General features: G+C 36.8%; 3 protein-coding genes across 3 annotated transcripts in view; all 3 read right to left on the bottom strand.

Annotated features, from left to right (window-relative positions):
• The window catches only part of LOC135771685 (uncharacterized), a 175090-nt gene that overhangs the window by 139825 nt on the left and 14318 nt on the right, over window positions 1–20947 (bottom strand). The window lies entirely within an intron of this gene.
• On the bottom strand, window positions 1901–15675 carry LOC141282468 (uncharacterized). The gene is made up of 2 exons (XM_073815458.1): window positions 15606–15675; window positions 1901–4516 (listed from the first exon to the last, which is right to left on the bottom strand). The coding sequence occupies exons 1-2, from the start codon at window positions 15673–15675 to the stop codon at window positions 3024–3026; spliced, it is 1563 nt and encodes a 520-aa protein (XP_073671559.1). The 3' UTR covers window positions 1901–3023.
• On the bottom strand, window positions 18033–19072 carry LOC141282467 (uncharacterized). Its single transcript, XM_073815457.1, has 3 exons — window positions 18829–19072; window positions 18173–18737; window positions 18033–18112 (listed from the first exon to the last, which is right to left on the bottom strand). Exons 1-3 carry the CDS (start codon window positions 18838–18840, stop codon window positions 18033–18035), a joined length of 657 nt encoding a protein of 218 aa, XP_073671558.1. The 5' UTR covers window positions 18841–19072.

Raw genomic sequence — 20947 nt, 5'->3', positions numbered from 1 at the left:
GTCAATCGAGGTTCTCACATTTCAGGTAAATACATTAAAAAATTACAATTTATTTCTCTTTAGACACACAATCACTTTAGTTTCATTCTTACCTTGAAATGTAAAGGTTGCTTTTTTAAAATAAAACCTGAAATAGTAAACCTTGATGACGTATACGGTTGACCAATGCGACTTCCGGGGTACCCAACCGAAATTCTGTCCAGGACGCGTTCAGCGAAAATGGCACGTATGGCCACACTCATGGATTAAAGTGAAAAAAATTCTTCTGACTGAAATTTTTTTCAGGCCAAGTCATATTCCTTTAACTAACACTCTATGTAGGCGAGACCAATAGCATTTTAAGGGGAGATTTTTTTGCCATTAATTCCATATTAAAGTCTCCTGTGGCATATATAGGTTGCTGTAGTTTGCATGGCATTTAAGAGATGAAGGCAAAACAGCTAAATAACTGACTATATAAAAAGATAACATGAATATCAACACCTTTAATGAATCTTTTATTAATTATTTATTAATTGTAAATGTATTTATTTTAGCATTTACTAATAATGTTTTAAATCAGAGTTGAAACTGTTAACATTAGTGAATGCACCATGAACAACCACCAATTAATGTAATGACATAAACAAGAATTCATTAATGCTTATATACTCTATATTTCAAATTATTTGTTCATAATGCATTTACTAATGTGAAGAAATACAACTTTTTAATATCATATTATTCAGTACACATAAACGAATAATCCAGGGTCTGTTCTGTTCACACAACAGTTTACAGTCACAGCTATACAGTAACGTTATAAATATAAACCCTGAACGAGTAACTCGAGTTAAACTCGTGTACAATTCGCGCACAGGATCACTGTACCTTTATCAACAAAATATTATGTTACAGTAGAGGCAGCGCTGATGTGCTATTTTATGCGCAATGGTTCTGCAGTTTACTTTCTCCTAAGACCTAAATGGTCGTGTTTATATGAGGATACTTGCAAAGACGGGATTTTTGACGCTATTTGTATTTAAGGCCAATAAAGTGGCAAAAATACTCACAAGCTCAATGAAGCGAATGCGCGGCTTATGTGTTCAGCTCTGACACACAAACAGCGGATGCATTTAACGTTAGCACTGTTGTTTGTGTTTGAATGGCTTAATATATCACTTGTTTATAAACTGCGGCGCTTAAATATGTGTGCAAATTTTACGTTTTTTGAGACCACACGCAAATGAAACTGCAAGAACCGACAGGTGGATGACATCAAAGTGACGCGAGAACATCAGAAGCAGTCTCCTCTTATGATTCCTGAAATCGCTCTCACGGGATATGGATGTCATCTGCCTCCTGGTTCTTGTGGCGCCACATAAAGTTTACCCACGAGTTTAATAAACCCGTTGTATCAGCAACTGGCCTGATGAGCATAGCAGTCAAAAACGGGACGCGGGTAATCACGTACGTGAGAAATCATTTACCCCCAAAATACAGGAACCCTATTCGCAAAGACACGTAAATTACCTGGCGGTTTGATTTTCTTATCCCACGAAATGAAAGGCTTGCCAATCTTCATCATTTCGCTAAGCCAAGTCAATCTCCATTGGTCTTTTACACCTTTATCAACCGCCAAAACATCGGAGCCTTTCTGCATTACAAGTTTGTCCATAGCTGAAAAAAGTTTTACCTCAGCTTAAAGTGATACAGTCAGAAAACCCGGAGTGGATCCTGTGCGTATGATTACAGACCGCTTAGAGTGGAGAGAGGAACGTGATTTGGCTCCACTCCAGGCTTTGATCACATCCAACTTAAAAAAAGGTGAATACACGTCGTCTTTATGAAAAATGAATTTAATAATTTTGCAATTGACGGAAATCCGTCTAGCGACGGAAAACTTTAATCCATGCACACTATTTCTAGGGATGTTAACAATTAATTGATATTCGATTAATTGTCGGTAAGAATTAAATCGATGAAGTAAAATGATTGTAGAATAAGCAGGATCATGCACGTGTGTGCGGCACCTGTGCAAAACAAATACAGCTGGAGAAAAAAAGTTAAACTAGCCATGATCACAATGATGCTCGATGCCAAACACACACCTGGGCTTTTTAACGCCATGAGAAACGAGGCTGGCTGCCAACGCACGAAATGGCATCCACAGTGGATCTGAGAGGGTTTGATACAGAAAATGCAAATACAGTTAGGATAATGAAAGCAAAGACCCTCTTTAAGGAAGCCTACAAGATTAGCATAGCAACGCTGCTATACACAGGGAAGGAGACCAGAAGCCATTTTTAACAGATTAAAATGTAATCTTATATTCTGGCAAGAAACTGTAAACGGTAACTGGCTGTCATTACACTCTGAACGCCCGCAACATATATCACTGATCATTGACTGGCTGGGGCGCTACATGCTAGCCAAGTTGACTGTTGCATGTTTTCTAATGAAAGGTTGGCATCTCTATAATATAAGCATCTTTGCTGAAAGTATGCTGCAGGTCTAAGGTGAGGTGATGACGGGAAAGGTGCTCTTTGTGTGCTTCTTGGATATAATTACAACAAACTGTGTGTCAATGTCTTGGAAAGCGAGGTGAACAACTAGAAAAATAATAATAAAACCTCACATGTCATGGACTTTCATGCGACTGTTAAGTTACCTGAGTGCCCATGTGAGGCGGAGTTATACACATACGTCAATTTATTTAATTACAAGATTAGTTTAAATTGATGATCAGAGCCGATCCTCTCTATACACAGGCTACGCGAGCTGTGTAGGGGCCCGCACCACTAGGGGGCCCCCATGTTCTTAACTTCATGCAGCGCTGCACAGACCAGCTGGCGGGTGACATCACTGTGCCGCGGGAGGTTTTCAAAATTATAACAAGCCGTCTGATCTCACGGTACTTAAATTCCAGTTGTCAGTCCATCTATGCAGCTCCTATGACGTGCCTATCAACATGCATCTTCATTCAGATATTAAAGCTATCAACCCGGAGCAGGAAAGACAAGCACATTACAGTGTTAAGGTTTCTATCCAGTATGAACTCTCTGATGGGCTTTTAAATTACCTGAATGAGCAAAAGTCTTGTCACACTGAGAGCATTTGAAAGGTTTTTCACCTGAATGAATTCTCAGGTGTGTCACTAAACTGTCATGTCGATTAAAACTCTTCCAACAGACACTACAGTGATGAGGTTTTTCTCCAGTATGAACTCTCTGATGAACTCTTGATTGAGATGAATCAGAGAAGTTCTTCCCACAGACACTACAGTGATAAGGTTTCTCTCCAGTGTGAACTCTCTGATGGACTTTTAAGGAATATGAAGAAGAAAACGTCTTGTCACACTGAACGCATTGGTAAGGTTTTTCACCTGTATGAGTTCTCAGGTGTGTCACTAAACTGTCATGTCGACTAAAACTCTTCCCACAGACACTACAGTGATGTTGTTTTTCTCCAGTATGAACTCTCTGATGAACTCTTAATCGGGATGAACTAGAGAAGCTTTTCCCACAGACACTACAGTGATAAGGTTTCTCTCCAGTGTGAACTCTCTGATGGGCTTTTAAATTACCTGAATGAGCAAACATCTTGTCACACTGAGAGCATTTGAAAGGTTTTTCATCTGTATGAATTCTCTTGTGACTTAGTAAGGTAGACTTTAGACTAAAACTCTTCCCACAGATACTGCAGTGATAAGGTTTCTCTCCAGTATGAACTCTCTCATGGACTTTTAAGTAAGATGAAGAAGTAAACGTCTTGTCACACTGAGAGCATTGGTAAGGTTTGTCACCTGTATGAATTGTCAGGTGTGTCACTAAACTTTCATGTCGATTAAAACTCTTCTCACAGACACTACAGTGATAAGTTTCTCCAGTGTGAACTCTCTGATGGATTATCAGCTGATATTTATGACAGAACCGTTTATCACAGTGTGAACACTGATAGAGTTTCTCTTTAAAGTGAATATTCTGGTGTTTTTTTAATGAACCTGAATCCCTAAAGGTTTTGTCACATTCACTGCACTGATATGGTCTCTCATTGGTGTGTAAAAGCACATGTGTCTTCAGTCCACGTTTACAGCTAAATCTCTTCTCACAGTGAGGACACTCGTACGGTTTTTCTCCTGTGTGAACTCTCTGATGAACTTTAAGAGTGTGTTTGGTTTTGAAGTAATTTCCACATTCAGTGCAGTAGAAAGGCTTTTCATCACTGTGTGTCCTCATGTGAACATTAAGATCAGAGGAAGAGACACAAATCTTTCCACACTGCTCACAGTGAAACTGCTTCTTCTTCTTCTCTCTGTTGTCTTCTGAATGAAGTTTCTTCTCTTGTAAGGTTGTAAAGCTGATCTCAGATCTGGTGAAGAGTTTCTGTTCTGTGTGTTTTCTCTCATGTCTCTCTAAAAGTCTCTGTGAGCTGAATGTCTTTCCACAGGTGATGCAGGAAAGAGTTTGTGCTGTCAGTCGCTCTTTTGATGTTGAGGACGTTATTTCTGTATCCAAACATGAATCACTCTTCACATCTGAAAGAAACATGAAACAATTCAATTGTGAATTAAGAAGTGAGATCCTGTTTTTTTCTGTAGATTCACACATATAGACAGAAGACAGGTGTCAGTCCTGTTATTACAGCTGGGTCATTGTACACCAAATAAACTAAAATGTGTAAACATATGCAGCAAAAAAGTGTAATTATTATTTTTACACTGTAAACCCAAACACTAAAACCCAAGTAGATATACAATTTTAAAGAAAAGAAACAAATTAAATATAGTTTGATATTACCTTATGTTTATGCAAAAATAAAAACTGATATTAAGCAATTAGATGACATCTTCTATCACACTCTATTAAATACAATAATATAGTATATTAATGATAGACAGTGCAGGTCTATAGATTACAAATGTGACTGGTGTTATAATGGTTATTATTTCTATTAGAGAGTCACTTTTCCTGCTTCTGCTCTTTCTATTTCTCTCTTGCCGATTAAAAAAACTAAAACTACTCATTTTAGATTTAAAAGTCTACTTGCTGTCCCAGTGATAGGGGACTTTACATTACGGTTTTGCGTTTTGTAAATCTCGAGTCAGCTTGAGCTTTGCTCGTTCAGTGCAATGGGCTTAGCTTGTCTTGCTACCATCTCCGTGCAAACGTTTTAGATTTTAGAAAATATATGATTTATTAATAATAATAATATAAAAAAGATGGGAGAAAGAAAATCCAGTGCGAGGTCGTGACTCCAAAACAAGAGCCAGTTGTTATTGCCATACAACCCGTCGGGACACTGAAACTGCACGTGAGCTTTAGCGCGGTAGCGTTCACGGCCATTCTCCAATCGACTCGTGTTTTACACACAATATTAATCAGACTTGGAACCCGACGTAATTTAACTATGACTTACCCGGACCCGACTGACCGTTTCAAATATAAACCCGGAACCATACGGGCTGCGGGCAGTGCCGGCTAAGCCTTTGCGAGGCCCTTGGCTAACACTGGTTTGGGCCCCCCCAATATACACTGAAAAAAATAACGGCTGGATTTACTAAAAAATATAGTGCCCCGTTGTTTAAATTTTTTTGTAAAACGTTCTAATAAAAAGGGATGCAAAAACGATGCACTGTCTATATTTTTTAGTAAATCCAGTGTTTTACAGCATATGTGCAAAATTAAATGGATAAAATTATTTAAATAAATTAAACAATATTATCAAATAATTTTACACTAAGAAGTAGCCCAGAAAATAACATTTATTTAATAAAACTTACAACAAAAAAGTAAGTAGGCTAAAAATTATTTAAACAAATTAAACAATATTATCAAGTAATAATTTTACAATCAGAACAGCACAGAAAATAACATTAAGCAACTAAAAGTGCTTCTTTCTGCTCTTCTTTAAAGAGAATTCCTCAATTAAATCATTAAAATCAAGTTGACCCAAAAGTAGGCTGAAATAATTTAAATAAATTAAACAATATTATCAAGTAATTTGTATAATCAGAAACAGCCCAGAAAATAACATTTATTAAATGCAACTCACAACTAAAAGTGCTTCTGTCTGTTCTTCTTTAAAGAGAATTCCTCAATTAAATCATTAAAATCAAGTTGACGCAAAATAGGCTAAAATTATTTAAACACCATTAAACAATATTATTAAGTAATAATTTTACAATCAGAACAGCACAGAAAATAACATTTATTATGCAACTAAAAGTGCTTCTTTCTGCTCTTCTTTAAAGAGAATTCCTCGATTAAATCATCAAAGTCAAGTTGACGCAAAATGTCGTACTCACTTGACATTAATGTATGTAATTAATTTATGTGATTAAATTAAACAATATTATCGAGTTATAATCTTACCAATCAGAAAATAACATTAATTAAATAAAACTCACCACTAAAAGAGCTTCTTCCTGCTCTTTTTCAAAGAGAATTCCTTAATTAAATCATTAATCAATCAAGTTGATGCAAAATGGTGTACACACTGGAGCTGCTTTTTAAGATTAAATTTCTAGGCGATAGGTTATTGGTCAGGGAGCAGCAAAAATGTATTTTGCGAAATGTATAATGTTTTAAACAGAAGTAAAGATAAAACAGTCATGCATTAGGAAAATTAATAATTGCTTTATTTATTGTATATTTTCTATAGGTGTGTAAAACCATATTTTGGCAGATTGTTTTACTTTCACTGAATATACATGCACAGAATAAGCGGATAACTATCAAAAATCTGCTTATTACAGAAAACTGTTTTCATGCGTTTACATGCAAATCAATAAGCCGGCTATGCAGATAAATGCGTTTACATGGGACTTGAAGACTTATCAGTTTTCTCGCAGGCAGTGACGTCACCACCTATAGTACACAATAGTCGTTCAAAAAGTCAACGGCATATCTGTCTAAAGCTGTACTGTTGTATCTCTTCTTGTGTGTGCAGAACCTGTAAATGTAACATGAGCTTCTATTTTCACAGTTTCTCTGCCAACTGCTTTAGTCGAGCGGAGACTTTTATGCGTTACCTTGCGCTTACTTCCGCGTATGACGTTTATCTTTCATACGCGGAGACATGCACACATGGACAAAACCGTGAGAAAGCCGGTTAAGGTGTTTACATGCCACGCGAAATCGGCGTAATGAGCAAAAAACTACCTGTGCCGATCGGTTTTTGCTTACGCCGTTTATGAGCTTTCCCCAATTAAAGAAAACAGTTTTACGCGTTTACATGACCTCACGTGTTATCAGTTTATTAAGCATAATCGGCGTAAGACTGTGCATGTAAACGCACTCACTAGTTCACGAGATTGCCTGCCTATTTAGTCATAATAATTAACGTTAAACGAACTTGGCTTGCTGTTTTTGAAGGCAGCTCGACCTTAGGTCGGGTTCGAGCCCCAAGTGTAAGCGAAGGAGGAGAAGAATTGCCAGAAGAATTGGGGCACAGAGACTCCCGTTTACGATATGATTTTAATGATGATTGACACAGGACAGTTTAGGTTCCTTTCAAACCTATGTTAAAAGTGTAGCCGTTAAAATATTATTACTGCGGTAAAAGAGTTTAAAAATAAATTTTATTTTGATCATGGTGTCACGATCGCTGGATAATTCTGAAATTACTTTTCAATCATTTCCGATGTTACAAGGTTGAACGTCTTTACGTATACATGATTTGCGAGGTACATTTGCAAATGATTCATAAATAATAAAAATAATACCTCTATGTTTTATAAGTACTGTATACTCAAACTCTAAAGAAAGCAATGTGATTGCCGATGCACTGAGAGAGAGAGAGAGAGAGAGAGAGAGAGAGAGAGAGAGAGAGAGAGAGAGAGAGAGAGAGAGAGAGAGAGAGAGAGAGAGAGAGAGAGAGAGAGAGAGAGAGAGAGAGAGAGAGAGAGAGAGAGAGAGAGAGAAAACAAGAGACTGCGGCCTTGTACAAGAGTGGAAATGATCGATGTTATTTGAAGTCGTCTCTTAAAGGACAAAATATCCCATTAAGCTATTACGTATTATACACATTTTTTCAGAACATTGGGACCCAGTGGTTGGGGACCTCTGCTCTAGGTAGCACTTACGCATAATTACGTAAATCATATTGTTTTTAAAAACTCAAAATAGAATTGTCTCGGGGGCTCCCTATTTTCGGGGCCCTGGCCTGCAGCCCATGTTGCCCATTAGGATAACGTGAGTGCTCCGTAAAGTCCTCTAATGGTAAAACAATGTTCAAGTTCAGAAACATGAAGGATACAATGTGACACGAGCTTGATCGCATCGTATCCCAATTCATTGAAAAACAGAGAGCACGTGAACGCACACCGAACTCATCATGTCGCACACAAAATGTCATTATTAAAGAGTGGCATCATCACGGAAAAACAAAAAAGACAAAATTTGATGGCAGATATACTTGGGCACTTGTTAATATACCTGGGCAGCATGCCCAAGTAAAGTCAAGGTGTGGGGAAACACTGTGACAATAGCACAGCGCCATCTAAGGGAATACTGAGATAAACTCATTTCAAGACAAAAGTAACATGGCATTACAAAAAAAAAAATATATGAATCGATTTTTGGAATTCTATGAATCGATTCTGAATCGGCAAAGCTTGAATCGCAATTCAAATGTGAGTCTTTTTTGCACACCCCTTATACCTGATACTCAAAATGTGTGAAGTTTAAAGTTAAATTAACACGATTAGTTGAGGAGTTCCCAGCATGCTTTGCATGAGCACACAATATGACAACATTTTTTTTAATTAAGTGATATTTTATGTGGTTTTTAGTATAAGAGACTCAGTAGTGTTATACATTTATTTATGTTGGAGATTTTTTATTTTTGGGCTTACCATTGTTCAGGAGTGTGGTGCCTGTACTTGGCTGTAAGTCAACAATGTGTTGCTTTATCATATAAACAATAACTATGTGAAAGTCAGCACTGAGCTCAATCTCAACACACTTTCTCTGGTATTACATTTACACGAGTCACATGATTTGTTTCTGTGATTTGCGAACAAAAATTAAATGTTAGTTGGTTTACTTTAATATTTTGAGTACTCTGAACTTGTCGGGTTTTACAGTGTACTATTTAGTTGTAAAATTTAAGTATTTGAGTACAGGAAACTTATAAAAAACAAGGCAATTAGTTGCCACAAAATATTTAAGTAACATTACTTCTACAATTTAAGTTCCATAAAGTATATAATTTAATTTGTGTCAGACTTAAACTAAGTTTAGTTATATTGTTATAGAGATCGACCGTTAATGTTTTTTTTTTACCGATACCCACCATTTGGATGCTCATGTGCCCGATAACCGATATGCTGAACCAATTTTTTATCTACTGTTATACTACTGTTTTTACACAATTACAACAACACTACTGAACTGAACAAACCCTTATAATAATAACAACAATACTTCCCTCTTTGCATACATACTTTGTAATAAACAGAGGCCGACCGATTTATTGGTTTTCCGATTTTATCGCCGATACGAGCATGTCGCAGATACATCTGTATCGGCGTATACGACACACGTATACGAAAACATACATTCCAAAGCATATTATCATAATTTTTACTCCACTACATTTCATAATTTTTAGTTTTTTGTTTATATTTAATATTTAAGTACATTAAACATCTAGTTTTTTGTACTTTTACTTAAGTAAAAAGTGCTTTTACTCAAGAAAATTAAAACGACACAATTTTATGTAATTAGTTATTAAATAAACTTTAATATGCAATATAAAAGAAATACACGATTATATGCTTTAGAATGTAGTGAACATTTTTAGTAAAGTAAATTTTTTCCCAAGACAAACACTCTGATAAAGCACAGATGCTTGGAAAATTTACTTAAAATACTCAAGTAGTGTCCGCCTCTGGTAATATATAATTAATTAATGTCCACAGACATTTATTTAGATGTTTTTTAGCAAAATAATGTTTATCTGGTTCATGTTAATATAACTTGGGGTACATCTTCTTAAAAGTTAGGTGAATGTGGTGTCTGTGCTTCAGCCTTCAACCCGGTAAGTGAACAGCAAGATGAACGTGAGTTTAAAAGGCTACTAATAAGCATTCAAAAAAATTAATTTAGCATTTTTATTTCCCACAATCATTTATTCATGGCTGTTTAATTCATGAAAAGCTACGTTGTTACTGAGACAGGATTTGATTAATCAATTTACGTGACTCTGTGAGTTTCTCAATTTCTTAGTCAAGCTGCATAGATTGCTTTTCAGGCATTTATAACACATCTCATCTGTGCATTAATGTCTGTTATGTTACATAAATTGATTTATTAAAACAAAGTAAGTATACTCAAAGTCCTGATAATGAAGTTGCGTCACTTCGCCGTCATATTTGCTGCGCATGCTGTTGTTGTCTCCTCTCCTCAGTGGTGAAATGGCGTCCAGCGCACAAATCTCAAAACGGCCACAAGATGGCGGCATTTATCGGTCAAGCCGATATTACAAAACCGATATCCGATAATGGGAAAATGCTTAAAGCAGGGGTCACCAATCCTGCTCCTGGAGGGCCAGTGTCCCTGCAGAGTTTAGCTCCAACCCTAATCAAACACACATGAAGCAGCTAATTAAAGTGCTTCAGGTTTGTTTGACGATTAAGGTTGACAATATTTGCATAGTGACTTCAATAAAAAAGTGGATAAAAACAAAAAAAGATGGCCTGCTCATGAACAACCAGAGAGGAGAACAAATTATAAAAAATAATTTGTTTTAGTTTCTCTACAAAAGTGTTCTCTTCACTTATGAGGAAAGGATTGTGAAACAAACAAATTCAATGAGACAGACAGAAGCCTCCCGAATTTAATAAAAAATATCTAAAAATGTGTTCTGAAAACAATCGGAGCACTTTGGGGTTAAGGACGACACAGGAGTAAGTGATTTTGGGGTGAACTAACCCTTAAGCCTACATGCCTATTCCTTAATAAGATATCCTAAACTCCTTTAACGGTCTTTTAAAGCTATGGTCTACGATTTCAAAGATTGTTCATTATTAATAAACTCGTTTAGATGCTGGTTATGGTTCTACAGTAAAATCCTAACAATATGAAGAGAAAAAAAAAATTAAAAAAATTAGGGGTGACCCCGAATAGTCGAAGATTCGATGCATCGATAGGAGAAGCCTGATTCGACTACCAATCTCACAGTCGAATCGTCGCAGATGTGTTATGAAATGAGGATCATTCAATTTTGGCCGTATATGGGTGCACACATTATCTGATTTCACATATAACAGCTTTCTCACAATATATTAATATACTGCATATTATGATAATGCTGCAAATAATATGTGAAGTAACAGCTTTCAATAAATATTTTTAAAATGCGTTAATAAATCCAACAACCCCTGTGACCGAGCTACACGTCCATAAGAGGTTTCTATGTTAATAAACCATTGCCTCTTTGTTTCTACATTTAAAAGACAAAGCTGGCAAATTATATTATGCCATTCGTTCTTTTAATAATTTCTATATTTTATTTTATTTATAAATCACTTTGGGTTATCTGATTTAACTATTTGGCTTGTGTTTTGTTTCCGTGCACTTGAGGCATTTTGCATATTTGTTCTGCACTTTGTTACTTCTGACCTTATTTTATTTAAAAAATTGTATTTATTATAAACGTAAATTCTGATCTAATTTAAGTATGTAAATTTTGGATAGCTTTTTGTTGTATGGATGTTGCGCTATTGCGTGCTGGCCATGCTTGCGCATGTAATTTAGCCGAACGGGCTAGGTGCTCTGCGTCTCATATTTAGGAGTTCATCCAACTAAACATTAAAAATCGGATGTTTTTCGACGAGTATAAGTTTTTAATAGGGATGCACCGATACCAATACTGGTATCGGGTATCGGCCTCGATACCACATTTTCTAAAGTACTTGTACTCGTTAAAAGTCCCCCGATACCAGGGATCGATACCACGGTCTGAGAAATGTCTATGTTTGAGCGGCGTGTAAGGGGTTAATGCCTCTTGTGTTGTCAAGAGGCAGAGTTTACAACAAACTGGAAAAGTAGTCCCTTGTTATTTTGTTAAATTATATGACTGAAGCTGTTACCTGTAAATTTAAATCATGTTTTTTATTAAGTACTCAGTATCGGTATCGGCAAGTACTGAAATGCAAGTACTCGTATTCCAAAAAAGTGGTATCGGTGCATCCCTAGTTTTTAAAATGTATTTAAAACAGACTGGTTATCTTGTCAAAAGTTACAAAACAGGTAAGCCGTTTTTTTTTCCGGTGATGAAACGGAAACTAGTATCTGCACCGAACCTATTTCTGCCTGACACGAATGTCTTTCTTGTGATTTAATATTATAGTCGGTCGGTGTTCACTTTCAAATGATAGCAAAGAGATTCCTGAAATAAATAATATCATCCGGTCTTTCTGTATCTAAAGTTAATACAGAGATGATCAAAGTCAAAGCAAGCAAGCAGGTATTTCTGTGCTAAATAATAACGCGCAGTGTCTATAAAATCATTAATTTCAGTGTTTTTCTTGTTATAAATTAACGTTTAATGAATTGTATATAAAGATTAGTTTTTATAATTTACAGTCACAATCACAAATTATTTGTCATTTCTCATTTGTCGGGTTTCTTTGGTCATGACTGCTTTGACGCGCTATCTCCAAATTAAATAAAAACACTTAAAGGACAAGTTCGGTATTTTAGACTTAAAGCCCTGTTTTCAGATTGTTTATGGTCAAATAGAATGGTTTTGACTGAAATTTCGACATTTTCGGCTGCCCTGAGAATTTTCGCGTGTTTGTGTTTCAGCTCAGACCTCTACAATGGGTTTATAGGTGCACTGGAACAATCCTTCCTAAAATGCATTAAACTTTCGTTTACAAAGACGTGAAACTCACCGAGTGGTCAGGGGTGTTCACTGATATGCTCACACAAAAATCGCTGCAAAAGATGCTTTCCAACAGCTGTTTTAGCATTCGTTGTTAACTTGTGGACCTATTTCCCCAAACGCCTCACACCCGTACATTCTTCCGCTTAGAGCTTGAATAATAGACACTCCAGCCCAGGTGGTGGCGCTAATCCGCCTTTGCCAATTGCAAGAATAGAAACAAAGTTCCCGGCGCGGAGTAATACCGTACCTCACAGGATGTCTAATACAGTCAATGGAGTTGGTAAAAACTACGATAAAACCTGTTGGAATGCGTCTTTTGGAGCGATTTTTGTGTGAGCATATCAGTGAACACCCCTGACCACTCGGTGAGTTTCACGTCTTTGTAAACGAAAGTTTAATGCATTTTAGGAAGGATTGTTCCAGTGCACCTATAAACCCATTGTAGAGGTCTGAGCTGAAACACAAACACGCGAAAATTCTCAGGGCAGCCGAAAATGTCGCAATTTCAGTCAAAACCATTCTATTTGACCATAAACAATCTGAAAACAGGGCTTTAAGTCTAAAATACCGAACTTGTCCTTTAATTGTAGCCGGAGTTTCCAAGGCAGGAACACCTTTGTTATTTTTTTAGGTTTAGTTTGTCAAAATGTGTTTTTGTGTGATGTTCTGTAGATCGTGGCTTTAAAGTGACCGTATTATGAAAAACTCACTTTTTCTGGGTTTTGGGGTGTTATTTTGTGTCTCTGATGCTCCCACACGCATACAAACTTAGACAAAAATCCATCCATGCTGTTTTGAGTGAGATACAGGTTTCTGAATGTCCTCTGCCTTGAGTCTCAGATTGCGCCAGTTAAAACTCAGCTCCGTTGTGACGTAACAAACCGTTTCGTCACATTCAGTTTGAATTTTCCCGCCCAACATCCCACTCGCAGGTCTCCACCCACCAGGTAGCTAGAGAGCATAGAGCAGTCACTTGAATGAGACCCTCTGTGCTGTTATCATGTCTCACGGAAATAACAGCACTATTTGGATATTATGGATTATACTCCCACCTACTTTTAAATACAAAGTTTTAACGCGTGGTTATTGGAACCCGGAGTAATCTTATATACAGTGTGTTACGACGCAAACAGTCCTCAGATTGTAGGCGATAAGACCTTCATGCAAAATCTGATGTAAACAACAGACTATGTATCTATATTTCACGGATTATAAGCATTTGTGGACAAAATGGTAATTGGATGTATTTTATTGGACTTTCATGGATCATTCACACATCTGAAACAGACTGGATTCGATTCGCGATCGTGTTGTTTCATCACAAAAGGTAAGAAGTCACGTTGTATTTTGCATGTTGTCATCTTCTGTCACAAAATACTATATTTATGATGCTAGAGCTAAAAGCTTTTTGCCAAACTAACCGAGACCGTACGCCCCGGCTTTTCTGACGAGGCAAGCCTCTAATAACTTTACGATCCGCATAGATATATACACGGTCCGGACCCCCGCTAGCTTCTAGCAATTAGCACGCGGTCCACAAGCAGTATACATCCCCCGCCGGGTCTTAATTTCTATAATTTGCGAAAATAATGCGTTTGAAAATGTTTATAACGGGAATATGTTAGTATTGTCCAGGGAAAACGAGTGTATTGTTCAGACTGCTACATCACAATTTACGCTGGAATCTTTGTGTGTCATGATGTGTTTGACACACCGAGACCGGGCCTTACCGCCCCGGCTTTTCTGACGAGGCTAACCCCCGAGCCTCTTATAACTTTACGGTCCAGACCTCCCGCTAGCTTCTAGCAATTAGCACGCGGTCCACAAGCAGTATACATCCCCCGCCGGGTCTTAATTTCTGTAATTTGCTAAAATAATGCGTTTGAAAATGTTTTATAATGGGAATATGTTAGCATTGTCCAGGGAAAACGAGTTTATTGTTGTGACTGCTAACGTAACATCACAATTTACTCTGGAATCATTGTGTGTCATGAGTTTCTTCTCCTGTAGTGTACTTATTAGTGATACTTTTCTGCATGATTTGTCTGTTGGCAACATAAACCGTTAATAATAATAATAATATATAAAATAATAACACAGTATGGTCTGTACTGCTCACGATACCACTGAGCACGTGCACGAGTAGTGGGGCGTGATCAAAGGAGCAGCAGCTCATAAATATGTAAGACTAGCTCAAAACGGCACAATCTGAACTGCCCTGAAACATACTAGAGATGGGTAACAATCTTTTCCTACAAGCTATTTCGAGCAAACAACTTTTGAAACATGCTTTATGGAACTCATACACCTATATAACTTGTGGAAAAGCAGTCATAAGATGGGCACTTTAAAATGTTATGAGGAAATAATAATTAAACAAATGTTGCCTTTCATTTTACCTTAAAAAAATATATATAAATGCATCATCAGTTTTGTCTTCGTTTATTACTTGAAAGACAGTTTTGGTCACTTTATCAGAAAGTTGTTTATGTGTGCTGCTTGTGAAAGAAAATAAAAGTTACCAATTTGTAGCTGGTCTGACCCCCTCCCAACCCATGTACACAAACATAGATGATTCGACTATCGGTTGACTATGGAAAGATTCGACAATTCTGATTCGAATATGTAAATCCTTAGTCGAGGACACCCCTAAAAAAATCCATTCAGTCTATTGGGTGTACGGCGGCAGATAAATTGACCAATGTAAACTGTCCGGCCGGACAGCTTACATTGGTTAACTGCTCTCATCAAATCCCCGTACACTTGAAAATCCACCTCGCGATCACGTCTCCACCCCATCGCACACCACCCCGCCCCTCTCGTGCCTGCAACATGAAATTTGTGTCAGTGTATGTTAGCTAGCGAAGCAGCAACATCTCACTAATGGAAAAAAACTAACCGACAGCAGCAAGCTTCTTGTCCCTACAGTAAAGGTTAGAAGAAAAGGGAAGTCTGTAGAGGAAAGAGCAGAGGTAAAAAAAGTGTGAAAAACGCCGGACTCTAAGTAGAATCAATAAAGGGTCCGCAATTGACCGTTGGAAGAAGCTTCAGGGAGATTTGGGGCTGAAAACCGACGCCGACACGGCGGACTTTTTGTTGAACAGGTACGCATCTATTTATACTTTTATTGTGTGAGGTTACATAAATATATTTTTATGAGTCTGACAACATGCTGCCGGTCGGCATTGGAATGTTAGCCGTTTAGCATCGCGTATCACGGGTCAAAGTAATTATATTTACAAAGATTGTGTGTGGTGTTACATAAATCTTTTTATCAGTCTGGTAATGTAATAACCAATATGGTTCGGTATGAATTAATCACTATGGCAGGTCTGATTAGGACACAATGAAGATTCCCATTACTTCTTATGGATTTATTTCCATTAATGTATCAGTGTGTGGTTCTATAAACAAACAGTATAAAGGAAAATCAGTATTAAGGTAGTAACAATAAACAATAGCATACATATAAACATTTGCACAATTAAACTGAAAACACAGTCAAATATATGATTTAGTCATATTATCCACTCTTTTCAAATGAATATAGAATAATAGGCTATATGGGCTCAAATAGCGTCGGTAATATAAATGACGTCATACAATGGCTAAGCATTTTCAGTTCGGCAATCTACTGTTATTAAACTAGATATAAACCATGCATAGGAAAATCAGTTACTTCTAAAAACTACTAAATGAATCAATAGCCATGCAATCTTAGTAAATATAATATTAATATATAAACAGCAAAAGTTAGGATATGGGCGTCGTCAACTCTGTGACCTAATTCCACATGTGTATATATATATCCATATAAATCCCATAATAATAACTATAAACATACATAAGTGAAATTAACCCTATAACATATAACTTACATTTAGATGCACGCACACAATTACACTATAACTATCTCCATCATTGACGCGAACTTCTCGTGCATCACTGCCTACCGATTACTGCCACCGACTGAACTTATTAGCACTTTCCAGAACTTCCTCGTGTGTCATATACATTCCACAAGGGGGCGCTAAGAGCTCGTCTTTATGCAATAAATGAAATGACTGTAAAAGTATACTAAATATATTGTTGTATAAAGCCCTTCTTAACAGGTAACAACATGCTCATGCTGCCGGTCGGCATTGGAATGTTATCCGTTTAGCATCGCGTATCACGCGTCAAAGTAATTATATTTACAAAGATTGTGTGTGGTGTTACATAAATCTTTTTATCAGTCTGGCAACAACATGTTCATGCTGCCGGTCGGCATTGGAATGTTAGCCGTTTAGCATCGTGTATCACCGGTCAAAGTAATTATATTTACAAATAGGGATGGGCATGATTAATCGACGATTGATAATTGATCGTTAAGAATTTAGTCGATGACTTTAATTTGTTATTGATTAATCGAATACTTTTTTTATCTAATGCAGTTTGCGTTGCCTAGCGTAGCGTGTGTGTCTTGAAGCAATTAAATGAATTTCACTGTGTGGCAGCAATTCAACATTTTACCACCAGGGTGCTATATTTGACACCATACTCCGTTATCTGTGACCTTCTGTTTTGATTTTAAAAAAATAATCATGAAGAGGTCATGATTTTTTGGAACAAATGAAGTCTCTGTTTAAGAATGCGGCTCGCAGCTGCAGGTTCCGCTGCTTTAGAGCACCGCATATTCAAGCGCATATATGTTCCATTTGTCTAACTAAATGTAGTTTAACTGTTTGCCACAAGTTGATCTTGTAATAAAGGTCTCATGGAGGAAAACGCGCTGTATTTTTGTATTCAACATTTTTGAATTATAAAAGTTAAATAATTATTTTTATGATAAAAATATTAATGATTAATCGATAGTCGATCGTTAATTCTCCCGACGATCGACTAAAAAAATTTAATCGAATGCCCATCCCTATTTACAAAGTCATTTCTTGAAGCTCAGGAGGGGAAACGTATGCCAAACGTTGTTGTGAATGTAAATAACGTCAATTGCAATCATAATTGTAATTGTTCATTCCTTCAAGGCTTTATGTGTTTACTGCTCGGTAAATCTCTGTTCTGATGTTTACTACCGGTGATCAAAGCTTGAATGAGTGACGTTGTTCAGTTCGTTTCCCGGTGGGAGGGATCAGGTAGCACAGAGGGGCGGGATGAGTTTTTTAAAACTTCCTAACCGTCTCAGGCTTTCTCAACCGATTTTCAACATCGTAGACTACAGCTTTAATTAGTGAATTTGTAACTGAAAACCCAAAAGAGGTGCTCACATGACAGTTAAAAACACAACAATTAGGAGACATACCTGATGGAATAAAATCATCATCTTCCTCAGTACGATCTTCCTCTTCTGTAGGTTCAGTTTTGATTTCTGTGGGTTCAGTTTTGATTTCTGTGGGTTCAGTTTTGATTTCTGTGGGTTCAGTTTTGATTTCTGTGGGTTCAGTTTTGATTTCTGTGGGTTCAGTTTTGATTTCTCTGAGTTCAGTTTTGATTTCTGTGGGTTCAGTTTTAATCTTCATCATGAGGTTCGTGCAGTCGATGAGTTTAACTGAACACATCTTCAGTTTGGTCTGCAGGATCTGCTGCTGTTCTTCAGCGTTACAGACAGACTCTGTGGAGGTTTGATCCTCCTGTAAGCTCTGTTTACTGTCACACACTGTAGTGTCCTGAGTGTCTGTGGGCTTTGACTCAGTATAACAGAGTAAAGTCAGACTGAGCTCGGAGTCCTGTGTGTGTCTGGATTTCTTTTCAGAGAGTTTAGAGTCCAGCAGTGGCTGTGGTGTGCGGCTCTGATCTCTGCTCATCCACACTAAATCCAGACTCCCATCATCAGTCACATACACTGAAGATTCACAACAATCCACATCCTGACAACACAACACAACACACATAAACAGTAAGATTAAAAATGATTTGATGTTGTCTGATTCAGGTAAATGATGTTTAAGCTGTACAAACCTCTCGATTCATTGCTAAATCTCCTCTTAACCCCTGCTTTGTCTCCAGTAACGCCACCTCTTTCTTCAGCTGAGAGATTTCTGTGATGAAATCATCAATATATCCAGCATGGACAGATCAGTTCATACTCATTTACAGCAAAGCACATCTCATCATCAACGTATCAACACTTAAATACACAGAGACAAGACTCTGTCTGCACTCAACGAAACACGCAAGAGAGAAAAACACCGAGGATCCACAAACAAATCACACGCGCGCTTTCTTTCTTTAGTGAGTTTATCTGCGGACTAAAGAGCTGCAGCGCCTCCTGCTGTACTGGAGAGAAAAGACGCTCACTGCATACAATAGATTTAGCAAAACAAATCATCACAAACTATTTTGTTCACACATTTAAGTTTACGTTACAAAATGAAAAAAGAGATCAAGTGATTTGCTAAATAAGTCTTTGAGGTAAAAAGAAATGACAAATAAAACATTCACTTTAACGAATCTTACCAGAGCAGTAGCCGCCTAGCTAACGTTTTCTCTTGTTTTTACATCAATCAAACGCTTCTAACACCCTGTCTTCATATAGACTTTAAAATCGATCGATAACCACTAAAATATGTTGCTAAAATTTTCAAAGTGGTTAAATGTTAAAACTAGTTGTTCAGATAGAAATGCTTGAAAAAAGCTTTTAAATGAGACCAAAGTCATGGGCTCAAGAATAACACAATACTGGCCATTTGAAAATCGAAAATCATCACTTTATTTTGTCCCATGTTTTCCATTAAAATTCAAGAAAGTGTGACCGAATCATGAAAATTATTAAACTTTTTAAATTTTTGAGATATTGACCTGAATCATTCAGGATAACTGTTTGCCATATCCTACATATTCTAATTCTGAAAATTCATATATATAAAAAACAAACTACTAATTACACCAAATAACACTCTTTATTCAGTCTATAGATGAAGAGTTTGCAAAACGAGATAAATCAATTTTTTAACATTTTTGTCAAAACATGTTTATTATTATGTTATCATGTTATTATTTTGTTTTATGGTGCTAGCTGTATTTTTTAACTTATGAAGGTTTAAATCAAAACAAACCAACTGCAGTTGCATTGAAATTAATTGGAATGCACAACCAAAAAACGAGATTTCTGAACAATTAAAAAAACGGTGGTTATCTCGTTTTGCAACGAAACTCTTCATATGCAGACATTATTGCATACGGCTGCTTCACATTCTTTGAGCAGATTTTAATGGAGGTAAAACTCCCGTGGTCAACATTCAAATTCAAATTTATTAAAATTGCGTTCACTTGTAGTTTAGCAATTAAACTAAACGTCTTTACAATTTCAAGAATGTCTTTACTCAACTTCAGCAAAAACAAAGAAGATTTTACAAACAGACTTTAGCGAGCTCGAACGGGCAGTAGTTAATCATGAAAGGCGGTGACTGAAAACGAAAAGGTACCTGCTTCTTCCGGTGATGTTAACAATAAAAACTCAGAAATTTCGCCATCAACAAACCAACAGAAGCATTATTTTCCACAACACCGCGCGCCGCCTGAGGAAATCTTGAGTTTCGTTGAGCGGAACCAAAAAGTCAGACGCAACAGCGGAGTTAGCAACATACCTACTAAAATAAATATTTGTTCTTTGATATTTAAGTTACTAAATTACGAAAGAAAGTAAAGAAATCTGTAAAATAATGTTTGTCTCTGAGGTAAAAGTAACGACCGTGAGTGACGTGAGTCCGCAAGCGCGTTCTGAAGGAGCGTAGCAGAGATGTGCGTGCTGCAGCAGTGGAATGAAGGAATTTTCTGTCTTTCCTTTCTTTTTTGTGGCCTAATTTAGCTATCTTTGAGAAAAACAATTCAACCGCACTGCAGAAATTTGCGCTCCACCAGATGCTCAAAAACGTTAACAAAATGCACGTGCAGATAAACTAAATTATTTGGCACATTAGCAAGGGGTGGGACCGTGAGACTTTAGATAGTTTTTTCTTATATGTAATCAGTCAAACAGTTATTCAGCCAATACACTAACTTTACATTTCATCTGACATTCATTATGAAATTTAATTAGGAAATGAAAATATCCAGGTAAAATAAATTATATTCCAGA

This window comes from Paramisgurnus dabryanus, chromosome 8 (genome assembly GCF_030506205.2).
Source record: "Paramisgurnus dabryanus chromosome 8, PD_genome_1.1, whole genome shotgun sequence".
In the NCBI taxonomy this organism is placed as follows: domain Eukaryota; kingdom Metazoa; phylum Chordata; class Actinopteri; order Cypriniformes; family Cobitidae; genus Paramisgurnus; species Paramisgurnus dabryanus.
This window is presented reverse-complemented; position numbering and strand designations above follow the sequence as displayed.